Source organism: Sphaeramia orbicularis, chromosome 6 (assembly GCF_902148855.1).
Source record: "Sphaeramia orbicularis chromosome 6, fSphaOr1.1, whole genome shotgun sequence".
In the NCBI taxonomy this organism is placed as follows: domain Eukaryota; kingdom Metazoa; phylum Chordata; class Actinopteri; order Kurtiformes; family Apogonidae; genus Sphaeramia; species Sphaeramia orbicularis.
In genome coordinates, this window is record NC_043962.1 from 21651302 (window position 1) to 21670275 (window position 18974).

At 34.7% G+C, this 18974-nt stretch overlaps 1 protein-coding gene across 3 annotated transcripts in view; it reads left to right on the forward strand.

The window, feature by feature from the left end:
• Positions 1–18974, forward strand: part of slc1a2b (solute carrier family 1 member 2b) — an 80780-nt gene that overhangs the window by 25966 nt on the left and 35840 nt on the right. The window contains exon 1 of one of the 3 annotated variants that reach the window (XM_030135867.1): positions 15553–15757. The exons of 1 other annotated variant lie outside the window; for it this stretch is intronic. In XM_030135867.1, coding sequence (XP_029991727.1) covers positions 15687–15757 — 71 coding nt within the window. In that variant the 5' untranslated portion in view covers positions 15553–15686. Of the gene's footprint in view, positions 1–15552; positions 15758–18974 lie in introns of those variants that run through there. One more of the 3 variants, XM_030135871.1, reaches the window with a different exon arrangement.

Below are 18974 nucleotides of genomic sequence, written 5' to 3' on the forward strand. Positions count from 1 at the left end.
CTTCAGTTTTCTCTGTTTTTGATTTAATAACCGTCAACTTTAATCTGAGCTTTTATGAACATCTACATGATCAGTTAATTAAATATAGGAAAATACATTATGTTCACATAATACAGAGGATAATGTCATAATAAATGGTGATAAATCACTTAAGAAAAGTTAAATATAGAGAAAAAAATATTTTGGAACGACCATAAAAATAGCACTGGGTCTTTATGGGTTAAGATTGTTGAATCTAGAAATAAGCATGTCTACAGAAGTATGAACACTTAAAATAAGAAATTAACTCTGAAAACAAGATAAATTATCTAACACTTCTAAATCTATGTCGCTGTTTTTTTGTTGTTTTTTTTTATCTTTTTGTTATCTTTTTATCTGTCTATCAGTCTGTCTGTCAGTCTGTCTGTCTATCGTTGGTTGGTTCGTTGGTTGGTTCGTTAGTTGGTTCGATCGATCTTTCTATCTATAGTTCTATGGTTCTATCTATCATTCTATCATTCTATCTATCATTTTATTGTTGAATGTATCTATCTATTGTTCTGTCGTTCTATCTATTTATCGTTCTATCTATCGTTCTATCTGTCGTTCTATTTGTCTGTTGTTTTATCTATCTATCTATCTGTCGTTTGTTCATTCGTTCGTTCGTTCGTTGGTTCGATCATTTGATTGTTCGATCAATCTTTCTATCTATAGTTCTATGGTTCTATCTATCGTTCTATCATTCTATCTATCGTTCTATCTATTGTTCTATCATTCTGTCATTTTATTGTTGAATGTATCTATCTATTGTTCTATCGTTCTATCTATTTATTGTTCTATCTATCGTTCTGTTGTTCTATTTGTCTATTGTTTTATCTATCTATCTATCTATCTATCTATCTATCTATCTATCTATCTATCTATCTATCTATCTATCTATCTATCTATCTATCTATCTATCTATCTATCTATCTATCTATCTATCTATCTATCTATCCATCCATCCATCCATCCATCCATCCATCCATCCATCCATCCATCCATCCATCCATCCATCCATCCATGGGCCTTTACTCCTTAAACACAGGCAGCAGATTTACTACATGTACTGTATAGAACTACAAATACATACTGACAGCTTTGGGATTCCTGGTTCCTCTTTAGTATGAGGATTATAGTAAAGCAGGATTTCAGGGAATCTATGTTGTATTCCTTCAATCTACACTGAAGGGGTTTCCTGTCTTCTGAGCAGGCTGAGTGTGCTCGGAGGATTTGGCGCTGACTGGGATCAAACAGTGGAAATGTGTTGAAATTGCTTTTGCCCAGAGGTTCTGATGATGATTGGCTGTGACTATAGGCAGGCAGTCATAATTAGGGGGTGGAAAGAGCCGGGGCGCACTCACTCTCAATGGCATTCCAGTGCTGCTTGTGACTGAGGAAATATTTACATAGTTGCACAAAGTATGTTGTGAATAATGGCATGGAAAGAAAAACAGAACTGAGTAGCACCAAGGGTACCTCTGTGGGTTTTTATATACGACAACAATCAGTAGTAGGTGATCATTTGTTGTTAATTTCACTGTTTTGTAGAGATGCAGCTACACAGGAAAAATGAATGAGCCAAAAGTAAGTCAAAGTCAAAAGTATTTTTCTCAAAAAGAGTAAATTTGGCTCTATATTGAGTTTGAAGAGCTCTACCCAAAGAGTAACTTCTACTCTTTTTAGAGTGGGACCAAATGTTATCTGAGTAGAGTCAAGTTTTCTTCAATTTGAGTAAATTTACTCAAATTTCCTGTGTAGGGCATCGGACCAAGGTTCTAATAGTTTTGGATTTTTCATTATAGTTTAGTTTTAGTTAGTTTTGACTTTTTTTTTCTCTAATTCAGTTAGTTTTAATTAGTTTTTAGAGCAGGTTTGCTAGTTTTTATTCGTTTTCATTATTTTCTAAATGCTTAGTTTTAGTTTAGTTCTAGTATTAGTTTTAGTTTCGTCGTATCTTTTCTCTTCTTCTCTGTCGTCGTATTCAAATAAATCATTCTTGCATAGCTCTGTGTATTACCATTCTTTTCATTGCATTTGTTCTTGATTTGGGTAGTGTAAAATTACCTCTGGTTGCCTGCCTAAAACTATCTAAAACTTCCTACCTAGTTAAAAACACACCAACGCGTGTCGGCATGCGCCTTCTTCGAGGTGTTGACGTTCTGCTCATAATGATATGGTTTAGTGAAGTGGTCCTGATAGGAAAATGGATTTTTGCGCTGTGTGTTGTTTTGAAAAACAAACAAGAAAAAAAACCTCTGAGTGAGTGAAAATATGAGTTTAAAAGTAAATATACTGACCTGAATTATTCACATATTCACATCATGGAGGATGTACACAAGTGGCTGCGACCTCAGTTGCATGCTGAAGATTTTTCTGAATGCTTCAACACCCAGAAACAAGACCAGACACGATATGTCTGTCTGTCAGACATGAAAAATGTTACGTTATGTGAGATGTTGTGTGTGTGTGTGTGTGTGTGTGTGGGAGGGGGTGTGTGTGTGTGTAGGTGGCTGGGGATGGGGATGGAGGGAAGAAACAGTGCCTTGAGAATGAAAGATGAATACTTTAGATAAAACACACAAAAAATAACAGTGAGAAACTGACAGCACTGTCACACTCCCTTGGTTTCGTGGTCACCCTTGAGGTGATGCGTTTTTCTTACTATAGACACTCAGACAAGGAGCGATGCATTTATAATACAGTGCACACAAGCAGCACTGGCACCAACACTCTGTTCAACTAGAGCTCACTGTGGAAATATGTGTGCAATAACATAAGCAACTGGACACATCGACACAGCCTGTATTTGAGTTTATTCTCAGTTTACTACAGTGGGTGATATCCTGCTATAGGATCACCCACACACATATAAATATCACAGCTATATAGTGGTAGCATACAGTATGATACGAAAGAGAGGAAGTTCTATCATTGATTTGTTTGTTTTTTTGTTTTTGTTTTTTTTTCAGGGAATTTCAGTTCAGCTTGTGAAATAATATACAGTTGCGGAAAAAATTATGAGACCACCCTTGTTTTCTTCAATTTCATGTTTCATGTTTTAATGCCTGGTACAACTAAAGGTACATTTGTTTGGACAAATATAACGATAACAACAAAAATAGCTCATAAGAGTTTAATTTCAGAGCTCATATCTAGACATTTTCCATGTTTTCTTGATAATAACCAATATCACTTAAGCTCTTACATCAGTATCTATGCTATTGTACTGACAAAAACAGTGCTTGTAGGCATTCTATGTTTTCTTTTCTGTCTGTTTTAGTCACATGATACACACAGGAGTTTGTTCTTGATTGCATAACCATTGTTTATGATGACTTATGATGGTCTAATATTTTTTTACGCGACTATAAGTTTTGCATTGTTTGAAATCCTCCTAAATGTAAGACAGAAAATGACATGATGTGGTTTAAAAAGAGACAAATCAGTTGAGGATGGATAGAACAGGATAACCAAGAACCTCATGTCAGTGTTCACATCTGGAAAATTACAGTTTGTAACTTTTGTCATGTAATTAAGCCCATCTCGTGTTTTTTTCCCTAACCCTAACCAAGTTATTTTTTTTGGGTCTAAATCCAGTCACAAATGAGTGTTTGTTACTCGAACCATGCCAATAATCTTCATGTACTCTTTCCTTTCCTTTCCTTTCCTTTCCTTGCTCCTTTCTTCATTTTAGTCTTACTTAGTTACTTACTTACTTTGTCTAAACTGTGACCCTTTCTCAAGAATAACCAAAAGTTACTTTTGTGGCTAAACGTAACCCAATATTAGCTACAACTCTTTTTCTCTGAGTGTCTCAGAGTTATGTAATATTTTTAACACAATCAACTGCAGTTTGCATTTGCATGGACTTAATGCAGTGTTTTTCAACCTTGGGGTCGGGACCCCACATGCGGTCGCCTGGAATTCAAATGGGGTGACCTGAAATTTCTAGTAATTGATGAAAAAACTCAAAGAAAACCTTACTTACTTAATAAAAAATATGTAGTAAGTTGACAGAGATAATCCCAATACATAACAGACATGACAAACTGAAGCTGAAGCTGCAGCACTGTGGTACTGTTTATCTTTCAGATGTTCTTTGTGGTCAGTTTCAGATGCTGCAGCTCTTTCATAATTCATAGTTTGAGTTCTTGTTTTTTCAGTATTAATTGTCAGCCTTGTAAATCCAAGCTGGACTGACTGTACATATCCTGACCAAGGAAAATAAAATTCTCACTTTGTGCAGTAATCTACACCTGGCTTTACTGCCTCTGTCCATAATAATATACATTATATAAACTAAACGTCGTCTAAAATTAATGTTTATTTGCAACATAGCATAGCAAACTATTACATGATCAAAAACAAATTAATTTTAGTAAAAAAAAAACATATCTCAGTTTTGAATGTCTGGGGTTGCCAGAAATTTGGGTTGTTGAAATGTGTTGAAACGAGCCAAAAAAGGTTGGAAACAACTGACTTAGCGGACGGACTTAACATGTTCATACAGTATGATGTACTGTATGAATACAATATAATATCTAAAAATTTTTACTTGAAAACCACCTTTATTTATCAATTATTGCAGGGGTGTCAACTCATTTTAGTTCTGGGGCCACATTCACCCCAATAAAGTGGGCCGAACCAGTAAAATAATAACAGTGACAAAAGTAAAATTAAATTATGTCAATGTTTATGTCTATAAAGTTTCCTTAAAAATCTGAATAACATGGACAACTTGAAATGTCTTAAGAAAAACAGGTGCAATTTTACAAATATTCTGCCTCAGTTTATCATTTGCACATCTTACTTTACAATTACAAAAACACAAAATATTTACTAACAGGTGGAATATTGGTAAAATTGCACTTACTTCTCTTAAGACATTTCAGATTGTTCATATTTATTCAGGTTATTCACTTTTTAAAAAAAAAAACAACTAAAATTTGTTGATGTAAAAATTTTCATGTAATTTGACTTTTTTTACACTAAAACAACGAGAAAATTTGCGGTTGTCATTATTCATAGGTTACTACGATAGTATTTTACTGGATTGACCCACTTGAGAGTATATTTGTCTGTATATGAAACCTAAATTAAAAGGATTTTGACATCATTGATTGTTAATATCTTCAGTGTAATTTTTGCATTTCACAAATTCATCCCAAGGGCCAGACTGGACCCTTTGTTGGGCTGGACTTGGCCTCCGGGCTGCATGTTTGACACCTGTGCATTATTGGAAGAAGAAAAAAACATTTTCATACTAATTTGTGCCTTGATTAACATTTTTAGATGATTCCAAGTCTTAACCTTTCACTTGCATTTGTGTGATCAAATATTAAAAAAAATGTATATTTAATAGCAGCCTTTAACAAATGGTACTTGGAATGTGTATGTACGCTGTGTCTGATTGCTGGTAATGAGCTGTGTGTGTGTGTGTGTGTGTGTGTGTGTGTGAGTGTATGTGTGTGTGGAGGAATGCCCTTTCTCAGCACTGTGGGGTGGTGTGAGGAGAGCAGGGCATGGCTGTTGCTGCAGGCTGTGCTCAGTCCCTACAGACTCCAGTGTTTAATTAGTGAGGGAACATCCATCCTCCTTAGTCCTCTTATTGGCAAACCCAGAGTGAGACTCTAACCCCCTCATCCTACCTCAGATACCATGGGACTGACCGGACCAACTGAGATTTATGACCACAGATAACAGTAACGGTGCACTATTCAGTGATATTTTTGTGTGCGTGGGTACACATACAGGTGTTGTTAAAAAAAAAACAAAAAAACATTAGTAGGCATTAGACCAGGGGTGTCAAACATGTGGCCCGGGGGCCCAATGCGGCCCGCCAAAGGTTCCAATCCGGCCCCTGGGGATGAATTTACAAAGTGCAAAAATTCCACACTTTTGAACTGAATTAAGCAAAAAAAAAAAAAATAATAATTTAGCTTGAATTAAGGAAAAGATGTTGAATTAAGCAAAAAATCTTAAATTTAGCAAAAAAATCTTGAATTAAGGAAAAAAATTTGCTTGAATTAAGGAAAAAATCTTGAATTAAGCCCAAAAAAATCTTGAATTAAGCAAAAAAAAAATCTTAAATTAAGTAAAAAAAAAAAATCTTGAATTAAACAAAAAAAATCTCAAATTTAGCAAAAAATCTTGAATTAAGCAAAAAAAAAAAAAAAAAATCTTCAATTAAGTAAAAAAAAAAAAAATATTGAATTAAACAAAAAAAAAAAAATCTCAAATTTAGCAAAAAATCTTGAATTAAGCCAAAAAAAAAATTTGCTTGAATTAAGGAAAAAATCTTGAATTAAGCAAAAAAAAAAAAAAAAAAAAAAATCTTCTATGAAGTAAAAAAAATATTGAATTAAACCAAACATTTAGCAAAAAATCTCGAATTAAGCAAAAAATCTTGAGTCAACAACTTCAAATTTTTGTCTTTGTTTTAGTGCAAAAAATAACATCAAATTATGAAAATATTTACATTTAAAAACTATCCTGTAACAATAAAATGTGAATAACCTGAACAAATATGAACAACCTGAAATGTCTATATTAAATTCAGCCCAGTTTGAACTCTTCTTCCTGTTCCTCAGTGTTTAGTGTCTTTGTAGATCTGATCCATAATGCACATGGACTAATGAGAAGTGGAGGCTGAATATTGTTAAAATTGCACTTATTTTTCTTAAGAAATTTCAGTTTTTTTGTTTGGATACTTTATATAAGTAAGTATTTTCATAATTTAATGGGGTTTTTTTGCACTAAAACACAGACAAAAATGTGGCGTTGTCATTATTTACAGGTTATTCTGTTATTATTTTACTGGTTCGGCCCACTGCAGATCAAATTGGGCTTGTAGTGGCGCCTGAACCAAAATGAGTTTGCCACCCCTGATTTAGACTGTAAAACTAAGGGATTCTACATATATTTACATTTGAGAGTGTGGCAGGTGAGTCTAGCGATGTATGAAATGTGATTTGTGCAGTAATCCCATTTCCCAGGGCCAGCTGCCCAACACAGATGTCAGTTTTTCATGTATCCAATAGATAACCCGGTAACACAGAAGCCCTTCATATAGTGTGTTTGTACAAATACAGACACGTCACAAGCGCAATCTCATTCTCCACTTCGATTGATTGCTTTAATCTGACCTTGTCCTCCAATCCTTTCCGTCCACCTTCACTTATTTTCTCATCTGTTTTGCCATTCTCTCCCTTTGTCTCCATCCTTTTCTTCATTAGCCACACCTTCCCTTTTTCCAGCCTCCCATTTTTTTGCTTCACCCTTCCCCCCATACATCGTTACACATCTATCTTTCTATGGCATTCTTGCTGTTTCACCCCTCCCAACCCTACCTCCGTCTACTATACAGCTTTTTTTTTTCCTCCTCCTCAGTCATCCCCCTCTTAGCATGCAGCGGGTATACCATAGCAATGATTGTAGTAGGGGGTGGGGTGGGCCTGCCTTACTGGCTGATTTAATGAGCTCCTGTGGGGATCGGACCGAAGTCATCAAAAGATACATTCTGCTATACAGCCGGCTCGGTTAAACAGATGCGCCTTTGCTAATGATAGTAGCATTGCTTCATATCCAGTCTGCATCAGTGCAGGATTCACTATAGGTGGATTAGAGATGAGTGATGAGTGTGTCTGTAATAGGTGTGGAACTGATAGATGAAGGAAAAAAAAACTACTGTGGAAAAAAAAATCTCACGTAGCCATAGATGATCTTTTCTGTGCTGACCTTTCATCTGCATATCTGTCGGCAAGAAACAGGAGCTACAAATAAGACAGTGGACGGACAGGAGCCAGATCACAGCAGTACAGTACACACCCTAAGATGTTAGGGCCGCACCATATTGGAAAAAACTAACATTGCGATTTTTTTTAACCCTGCAATAGATATTGCGTAGGCCTGTAATGGTACACAAAATTTTCGGTTTGGTACGTTTTCGGTTTTCAAAGCCACGGTTCGGGGTTTTTTTTTTTTCGGTTCGGTACGGGAAGAAAGAAAACCCCTCAAAATGTCTTTAATGCATTTATGAATTTTTGAACATTTTTCCCCCAATTTTTGGAGACAATAGAATATAGAAAAACAGGAATAATATAATTCGGCTGCTATAAATCAAATAGAAAATAAAATAAATTATTAATATTACTAAATGTATTTTAAACATTAGAATTGCACTTTTCCCTAAAAAGGTAGTTTCGAACAAACAACAAAAATCAAATCACACTTCTGTCAGTTCACATTCTGCATAAAAATAACAACAAAATTTTGTAGTTTTGTTTGTTTTGTTTTTTTCTCTCTCTTCTTCTCTCGTTTACTCAGTTCTGGTTGTAGTTATTGTCACCATTATAATTGTTTCCATGGTTGTTACTGTTTGTATTGTTCATACTTTCTTGTGAGGGTCTTCGCCACCTTCTTTTCTCTTGTTCTCACCCCTTCTTCTACCCCCCCCCCCCCCCATGTCAGGTCTGGCATTGAAATGTGGTTCAACAAAACTCATAATAAACAGTAGGATATCAAAGGGCGCTTCACATACTTTTTGAAGTTACCCTTGGAAAAGCAAATTTGTTCAGCACCAAAAGGAGCCAGACTACCATTCTACTGTTAGGACGCTGGACAAGACAAGTAGGAAAAAAAAAAAAAAAAAAGTAGTGTGAGATACTCCCTGGTAAAATGTCCAAATAAAAGAGGATACACAAGCAAAGGTGTTAGAAAAATGGGCAATGATGACTGGGAGTACAGTTGGTGTCGGCTGCTGCCTTATCGGTACAGACAGCTGCCCGTCAGTCAGCTGAGCCCATAAAAGAAAAAAAACAAAGAAATAAAAAAATTCCACATTAAGTGCAACATTAACAAGAGGACAAACTAGTATTCTCTTTTAACAAACTGAAGAGAAACTTTGACAATAAAATTAACCAAGTTTTTTTTTTTAGGACAGAGAACAAACTGTTTAGGCCACTTTGTGCATTTGTGTGTGTGTGTATGTGTGTGCAGGGTGCGATTTGTCAAAAAGTCGGTAGTGGGGGTGGGGGTGCGGTCCACAACTACGTAACTAACGCTGGCATGAAACTTTACATACTTTCAATATTCTATTTATTCCTCTATTATACAGCGTGTGTGATAGAGAGATGGACAGACAGAGCTAGTGTAAGTGTTTTAGAACTACCGTACATTGGCGGCAAACAATGTTCGTCTTATCTTCTCTTTCCTCGTTGTCTTTCACCGGGACCTGATGTGATCCCAAACTGGACTGTAATGATGGTGGAGGGTCTTCAATCTCTTCCTTCCGCGTTGACATCATATTTGTTGTTTTTTTAACCTTATATCAGCTGCTAATTCATATTTCGGGTCAATGTGTGCGACTTAAATATGTCCGTGTGGAACTTGCATGGATTTAAAGTTCCGCATCGAACAATGTATTTCCTTCCTTTTTCTTTTTCTCAACTTACTGTACTGTTTCGGTACAGCTGTGTACCGAACCGAACAGGTGAGTACCAAAACGGTTCAGTTTGGTATGTGTACTGTTACAGGCCTAATATTGTGATATGAAAAAACACTCAGGAGGATATAATAGCTGTGTGGTGCCGATGTAAATTCTCAAACGAATTAGCTGTGTTTCCTTTTGTTGTGGAAACAGGTGCAAGGCACTATCGACACAGAACACGTTTCAGTATCATCCTTCTTATAGCCAAAATAATTCTAGATTACTGATGTTGCTTTTCTTTTTGGCACCAAATCTTCATTTATGGTGATTATCTCTTGTTCATTGCTCATTTTTCAATATTGTTACCAGCGACTTAACAATATGAAAATTTCATATCACAGTTATTGTGGCCAAAATTATCACAGTTATCATTATTATCACGGTATTGTTAAAATTGTGCTCAAAATGTTCAAAAAGTACTGATACAGACACTGAAATAATTTAACCAAGTTGTATTTAATAAATAAATTAATTAATTAAATAAATTAAATAAAATAATCAGCCCAATCTACTTTCTGTTGGTAGAAACATTCAAATATTAACCCTTAGTGGTCTGAGCCTATTTTGTCTGTTTTTCAGTCCTTTTGCTTTTGCCTTTATATACTATATAAACCAATGTTTACTATACCCATGTTTGGGATCTGTTTTTTCAGCACAACTTCATCTATATCATCTGTGTATTATTTTTTACACTTTAACCTACTATAAAAACATAAAAGGCCAGAAAACACAAAAAATATAAAATGAGATTTGAAAAATCTATATAATTTATTGCATAAATAGCACACAGATGCTTAACGAACCTTTTCAAAGATTTTAAAAGTGAATATTGGTTCCAAATATTAGGTAAAGAAAATCAAAACTGTAACAAATTTAAACTGTACTCAAATATTTGACATGAAAGCATATCTTTGCATGGCCGTTTTTCCCCTAAAAGTGCGATAATCAAACACGGCTATCATGATAATTAGAATTTAAATGGTAATACTAACTGTATGCAATTTTACGCGGTTTATCGTTATACCGGTAATTGTTACATCCCTACTCTAAACTGATTAAGAACGCTTGTGATTGGTGGATCACTGTGTGTAGTGTGTGTCAGGTACCTTTGAAATTAGATGAGAACACATTGAGTTCATTTACCTCCTACATGGCAGGACCTGCGATGTGACTATTGCGCACATGTACATGTACATTGCGATGTCGATGCTCAAACGATATATTGTGCAGCTCTACAAGATGTTCAGCAGAGGCAAAAGAGTGAGTTAAAAATAAGACAGATGACTTCAGAATGCTAGCGAGTTTGGGAGTAGCTCCTTCAACATACCTCAGGTGAATACAGGAGAGGCCACTTACTGTAAATAAGACCTGTAGAGAAGTGGGGGTGAGTATTTGATGATGTTTTAGTGCCTAACATTGAATTGAGTCGCTGGATTACATGTCATTAGCCTCCCTCTGTCTCTGCTGATATTATCCAGAGGAATGGGGATCATCCAGTTCAGTTCTATGTCACTAACTCCTCAGGATAATGGGCTGTTATCACATAATTACAGCAGAACTGGTCACATCTTTGAGACCTATGCATACTACAACACTAGCCTCAGGATTCCCAAAGGCTCTCTAATGACTGCCTCATTATACCCATAAAGAATTTAGCTAAACAAAAGAAAACCTGAGGGGAGACTGAGAGACAGGAAAGTGTGGTGGAATCATGCACTGCCTGGATGCTGATGCGTCGTTATTGTGAAATAGAACGGTCAAAAATTGCATAGTGTGTCAAGGTAGCGAATACAATGGTATGCCTGTTATGTACAATGTATTAGGCATTTTGTAAGCTGTTGCACATGATATGTCACGACAAAAGGACTGTTGATTGGCAACGGGGTGTGTGTGTGTGTGTGTGTGGGGGGGCATTATAGAAACCCCCACGCATGCACAGATATTTGAAATAAGGAAGGGTGATGTTTAGAGTTCAATGTACTGTGTATGTGTGCAAAATATACAAAAATCAGCCTGCAGTCAATATACTAGTAGACAGGGTTTCTGCGAGTCATTAAAAAGCATTAAAAGTCATTAAATAGATTTTATGATAATTACGGCCTTAACCCTCCGGTATCCGGGTGCGCCTTTTAGGCACACTTTGCACTTCGTGTTAAAAAATTTCATATTATTTTTCACAGTTTAAATAAGGTTAGAATTCAAAAGTTGTTCATTTTTGCTTGATCTTTAAAATTCTGACCACCAACTAAAGTTTGCACATTGTAAACAAAAGAAAATTACCAGACTAGCATCTGTCTCCCAAGTGTGCCTAAAATGCACTATTTCTTCCATTTGATATGTATGATTAGGGCCGACCTTGATTTACAAAAATAAAATCAAATTAGAGCAGAAAAATAAATCAGTATGATAATAAATTAATAGTTTGATTTATAGGTGTGCATTTTACGCACACTTGGTGACAGATGCTAGTATTTTTGTACATTTGACCTAGTGCCAAAAATTATAATGCAAATTAACCAATGTTGGAGTTAATCATTGACATATGCCAGGCTGCAAAAATCAAATAATATGCGATCCACTTTTTATGTAGTATATTGAAAAAAATAATTTTTTGCATCCAAAAAAATGGTTTGTTTACATTACAAACACTGCATTTAAAGGGTTAAAAAATGGGACAATTATTGAGTATTTGGTATTTTTATTTACAGCTCAAGTTGATGAAATAGAAAAAAGTGTAAAAAAAAAATTAAAAACAAACTGTATGAAATTTTTTTTGACATTATTCCACAAATGTGCAAAAAACGCACACTTGGTGCTTAGTAAGGGCCTTGCTGGACGGGATACTGGAGGGTTAAATGGCATTAAAACGCATTAAATTTGATGTCCAGAGGCATTAACAAATTAAATACACTTGATGGAAAAAAGCATGTTATTCACGATTAATTTTAATTAAAAAAAAAAACATTTAATAATTTTTGATTGGCAGTATAATGTGATGATTGACAGGCAGAACCCTTTAATTGGCTATTTATGGCCCATACATGAAGTCACAAAACCGGATGCTTGGAATAGAATGTGCTGTTAGCGTGCTCATGCTGTGGTGAATCTTAGCAAATGTTGTAAAAATGGGAAAATGCACATTTCAGTGGAAGTGATTGGAGGAGGAACTATTCAAAACCTGGTAAAAGCCTGTCAACGGTAAACATAAAACTATTTATAAAACTGTATCTACATTTGGACATGGGCATTAAATTTGTTTAAAGTGGCATTAAAAAGCATTAAATTAGATTTGCTGATACCTGCAGAAACCCTGGTATGGCATTGTAGTTGAATGACTTGTGAAAGGTCCATACAGGTTCAGTTTTGTGGTGCCACATGCCAACTGCATACAAGCTGATATTTAAGTTTGTGTCTCTGGCCATGGTACTGAATGTCTGGCCTTCATGACTACAGGCAAAACACTATTATAGCCAGTAGTACAGTAACACATTGTCAGAAGTAGTTAACTCCACATCTGTAACACAAATGCAACATGCAGTTCTTTGTATTTAACTTTTCACACATAAAATAGTAGTTTCTCAATTATTAATATCCAAGAATTTGGGAATAGTTTGTAATTAAAGTGTAAAACATTGGATTCTGTTGTCAGTCAATTTAACCCATTATCAGGCAAGTGACTATTTTTGGTCATTTCCTCAAACATTAAATTTGGGTCCAACCCCATGCCCCAATAGTCACTTTTCCATCAGACATCTGCACAAAACTGTACCGATATTTACTAAATGTAAAAAAAACAGAAGTGCATTTTTTTCCATTAAATCATAAATGCAAAGATTTGTTTATTTATTATCGCGAGATGACACGAGAAGTCATTCCATAAGCATGACGACGAACGTAAATATGGTGTTGATTTACAGATATATTCATTGTTATTATATATTACCCCTCTATGTCGTACTAAATTAAAAAAAATGATTGGGTTTCCTGGTGTGTCCACACATACTGCGACATGTTTCTTCTTCTTCTTCACTTGTCGTAATGTCCGTCAACATCCGTTTCTTTAATTCAAATTTTTATGCTTAAGTTATATTTGTTCAATTTGAGGGTCAAAAGAAAAGCAACTAGTGAGGTCCAGAAGCATATTGGTTTTGATAAAATTATGCAGTAATTCAGAGAGATTTTATGGACATTTTGAAGCTGTAAATAGTAAATATGAGTGATTTTTGCCAGTTTATGACCTTATAACAGTTGTTCTATTGCATGCGTTTACTTTTTAGCAAGTGCTGCTCAGATGTTTTATGGCAAGAGGAGGGAGATGACAATGTCCAAAAACACACTAAGGTTGAAATTTGAATTTCAGAGTATTTCAATGAGTGCCATATATAGGGTTAAAAGTAAATTTAAAGTGGGTTTTGTCTGAATGTCGACAAAAAAACAAACAAACAAAAAAAAACCGTCTGTGTTTGTCTTTCATCAGACAATTTGTAGGATTCAGTTGGAAATGGTTCAAGAAAAGTCAGAAATACACACTTTTAAATAAGCTCACTCTCTTAAATCAACCAAGTATAGACAATAAAGCAGGGGTGTCAAACATGCGGCCCAGGGGCCAAATGCAGCCCTCCAAAGATTCCAATCCAGCCCCTGGGATGAATTTGCAAAGTACAAAAATTCCACACTTTTGAACTGAATTAAGCAAAAAAAAAAAAAAATTTTAAAATTAGCTTGAATTAAGGAAAAAATGTTGAATTAAGCAAAAAAAATCTTAAATTTAGCAAAAAATCTTGAATTAAGCAAAAAAAAAAAAAAAAATTAGCTTGAATTAAGGAAAAAATGTTGAATTAAGCAAAAAAAAAATCTTCAATTAAGTAAAAAAAAAAAATCTTGATTAAACCAAAACAAATAAAATCTCAAATTCAGCAAAAAATCTTGAATCAAGCAAAAAAAAAAAAAAGAAAAGCTTGAATTAAGGAAAAAATCTTGAATTAAGCAAAAAAAAAAAAAAAAAAAAAAAAAAAATCTTCAATTAAGTAAAAAAAAATCTTGAATTAAGCCAAAAAAATCTTAAAATTAGGAAAAAATCTTGAATTAAGCAAAAAAAAAATCTTGAATAAACAACTTCAAATTTTTGTCTGTTTTAGTTCAAAAAATAACATTAAATTATGAAAATATTGACATTTACAAACTATCCTGTAACACTAAAATGTGAATAACCTTAACAAATATGAACAACCTGAAATGTCTGCATTAAATTCAGCCCAGTTTGAACTCTTTTCTTCCTGTTCCTCAGTGTTTAGTGTCTTTGTAGATCTGATCCATAATGCACATGGACTAATGAGAAGTGGAGGCTGAATATTGTTAAAATTACACTTATTTTTCTTAAGAAATTTCAGTTTTTTTCAGGTTATTCACATCTTTTTTTGTTTGGATACTTTATAAAAGTATTTTCATAATTTAATGTTTTTTTTTTGCACTAAAACACAGACAAAAATGTGGACTTGTCATTATTTATAGGTTATTCTGTTATTATTTTACTTAGTTCGGCCCACTGCAGATCAGATTGAGCTTATTGTGGCCCCTGAACTAAAATGAGTTTGACACCCCTGCAATAAAGAGTCAAACACACAGTCAAACTACCTGTAATAGCTGATATCAGAGAAACAAGTTTAGTTTATACAGGTATACAGATGAGGGTTAGAAAAATACAGTTAGACCGATAGAAATATAATACCAATAAAATGCCATTTTCCCACATACCTTTCATGAATGAACTTGCATAAACTAACCTATTCAAGTTCATCACAGGTGAAATGATAATAGAAAGAAATATCACGTAATGGGACAGATAAGCAAGTTAGCAGTGTATTGTGTTCAGTGTCCAGAGCCCACATTTTTAATATGAAAGAAAAAAAAAAGATAATTGTGTGACGTAAATCACTCCATTACACTGTCCCCACCAACAATCAGGCACGCCCTCATAGCTTAGTGCTTTGAAAACATATGGAAACACGACACAACACAGCATTTGAGTGTTTGCAGCCGTAAAAGGACCAGAAACACCAGAGAACTCAAGAGTGAATGTGAAGATTGTCATAGAAAATTCAACCCAAAACCTCATAAATTTCAGTGTATGGTAGCTGTTATTACCAGTGAAGATATCTGAGACTGTTTTAGTGTAGCAATGGATTTAGATAACAGTAACACACCACTGGTTGCCAGCGCACAACAGATTTTCAGCATGAACTTCTTTGCGTAAGTACACGAGCGTGCACACATCTTTGAAAACAAAATGTAGAATCCCACATTTTAAACGTGAGATGTTAGACAAATATGTGTTGTAAATCAGGTTGTAACATTGTCCATTCACCTTTAAATGCGTGCCCTCATGTATAGTGCTTTGAAAACAGGGAGAAACATAGCACAACGTACTGTGTGTGTGTGTGTGTGTGTGTGTGTGTGTGTGTGTGTTCGGGGCATAGATAATTATTGAAGTGATCATAGAGGCACTTATATGGTCAAGAGGTGGATAATGACAGTTCGGTGACCTAATGTGACATACAGTTGCGGAAAAAATTATTAGACCACCCCTTGTTTTCTTCAGTTTCTAGTTCATTTTAATGCCTGGTACAACTAAAGGTACATTTGTTTGGATAAATATAACGATAACAATAAAAATAGTTCATAAGAGTTTAATTTCAGAGCTCATATCTAGACATTTTCCATGGTTTTCTTGATAATAACCAAAATCACTTCAGTTCTTACATCAATATCTATGGCATTGTACTGACAAAAACAGTGCTTTTAGGTATTCCATGTTTTCTTTTCTGTTTGTTTTAGTCACATGATACACACAGGAGTTAGTACTTGATTGCATAACCATTGTTTTTGATGACTTTCGATGGTATGATTTTTTTCCGCGCCAGTATTTCATTCGTTTGTTTATTTCGAGCATTTACAGAATACATGCAAATTCAAAATTAAAAAAAAAAAACATTCATCTGTACTCGAAAAGGAGTGGGAAGAAGAAGGACTTATTTAATCCCACCCCCATTCTCATCATCAAATAACTGAACATAATAACATTTTAAATACTCACTCCTGTCCTTTGACTTCAAGCCAGAACAATGAACAAAATAGGCCTATACTAAATTAGAATGAACTCATTTGACAGTATTTACATTATAGAACCAAAATGTGTGTAAAAAATAGAAGCAAAGTACATTCCTGGTGGTGTTACCACGGGTAACAGTTAACCGTCAATTTACATGATAATAATTACATACCAACAATGGTAAAAACAACAAACTACAATACCACAAGTGGTAAAGAACAGCAATAATTACATACCAACAATAGTAAGAAAAAAAAAAAAAAAACCTACAACAGCACTAATGGTAAAGGGCAGCACATACCAGCAATGATAAAAACAAACAAACAAACAAACAAAAAACTACAATACCACTAATGGTAAAGGGCAGCACATACCAGCAATGATAAAAACAAACAAACAAACAAAAAACTACAATACCACTAATGGTAAAGGGCAGCACATACCAGCAATGATAAAAACAAACAAACAAACAAAAAACTACAATACCACTAATGGTAAAGGGCAGCACATACCAGCAATGGTAAGAACAATAGCAGATGGTAATGGACAACACATACCAACTAGATGAGGAACAACAAGCACACATTAACATATAAGACAGAATATTGATGGAACAGTATTAAGAACCTCCATCTTTATTTCTTTACTATCTATATATATATGTCAGTGGTTCCCAACCTTTTTAGGCTCGTGACCCCATTTTAACATCACAAATTTCAGGCGACCCAAGACATTCAAAACGGAGACATTTTATTTGCTAAAATTAATTTGTTTTTGATTGTGTAATAGTTTGTTATAATATGTAGCAAATAAACATTAATTTTAGGCAACATTTAGGCTAAACAATGTAAATTTTTATTAGTAAGTTTTAATTTTGTATCAATTACTAGAAATTTCAGGCAACCCCATTTGAATTCTGGGTGACCCCACGTGGGGTCCCGACCCCAAGGTTGAAAAACACTGGTATATATACTATATATTTCAGTCTGAATAGAGCCTTTGGATTCATTGGGTTTGTCTATTTCCAGTTTAAACTTCAGAGTTTTCTTGAGGCTTGTGAATCTATATCCAGTGTTTGGTCTCCCCAATCTCTCTCTCTCTCTCTCTTTTTCTCCTCCTCTCCTCCTTTACCCTCTCTCTTTAACCCCAACTGGTCAAGGCAGATGTCCGTCTTCCAGGAGTCTGGGTCTACTCGAGCTTTCTGCCTGTTCAAAGGAAGTGTTTGCTCCTGGTGGATTCTGTTTTGTTCTGTAAACTGGCTTGAGAGTCTGGCTCTATATGTAAAGTGTCACAAGATAACTTTTATGATTTGGCACTATATAAATAAAACTTGACTGAGTAAATTCTCGTCTTCTTGTTCATTTATGTACGGCAAATTTGGCATTTGACTCTCCACTGTATAAAAGTTAGAAGCCTCTGCCAGGCTTGCCAGGCTTGTGTTTCAGTCTTACACTGGAAAAAAATCTAAATCTTTCCAAGTGTATTTTTCTCATTTCTCGTCAAAATATCACACTTAAAATAAGACAAAATCACCTAAAGATTAACTTTTCAGTGAGATATAAGGACACATTTTTAGACAATAGATCCTGAAAATCTTATTTCAAGAAATCTTACCAACATAATTATCACTTGTTCCATTAATCAGATTTTTTTTGCTTAATTCAAGATTTTTTTTGCTTAATTCAAGCAAAAAATCTGCTAATGGAACAAGTGAAAATTATCTCTGTAAGATTTCTTGAAATAAGATTTTCAAGATCTATTGTCAAAATATAAGTTCTTATATCTCACTGAAAAGTTACTCTTTAGGTGATTATGTCTTATTTTCAGTGTGATGAGAGATTTTGACTAGAAATGAGAAAAATACACTTGGTCAGATTTAGATTTTTGCAGTGTAATCCCAAATTTTGCATCAAGACTCATATCTCAGTCAGTAACTCATAGAACATGTGACTCCCAAAGTACTTTTCCTGGTTTTTGTGCATCCTGTTCCACAAACCATAGCAGAACTAATACTTGTCCTCTGACACTTTTGCAACCTACAGTCTTTTTTTTTTTTTTTGTGTCTCTCATCAGGAGGGCTTGTGTGTGTTGTGTTCTGTCTTTAATCAGGCCATATGTTTATCAAAGCCCAGATGACCTGACTCATCATGCAGCGGTTTTATCACCATCATGCTGTAATTTCTGGTAAGACCAGCTGGGATCAGGGACGTTTGCCAAGTGGACTCATGATTGGGTTCAGAACTCTGTATATCAGGGATGTCAAACTTATCTTCTTTCAGGGGCTACATTCAGCCTGATTTGATCTCCAGTGGAACGGACCAGTAAAATAATAGCGTAGTAACCTATAAATGACAATAA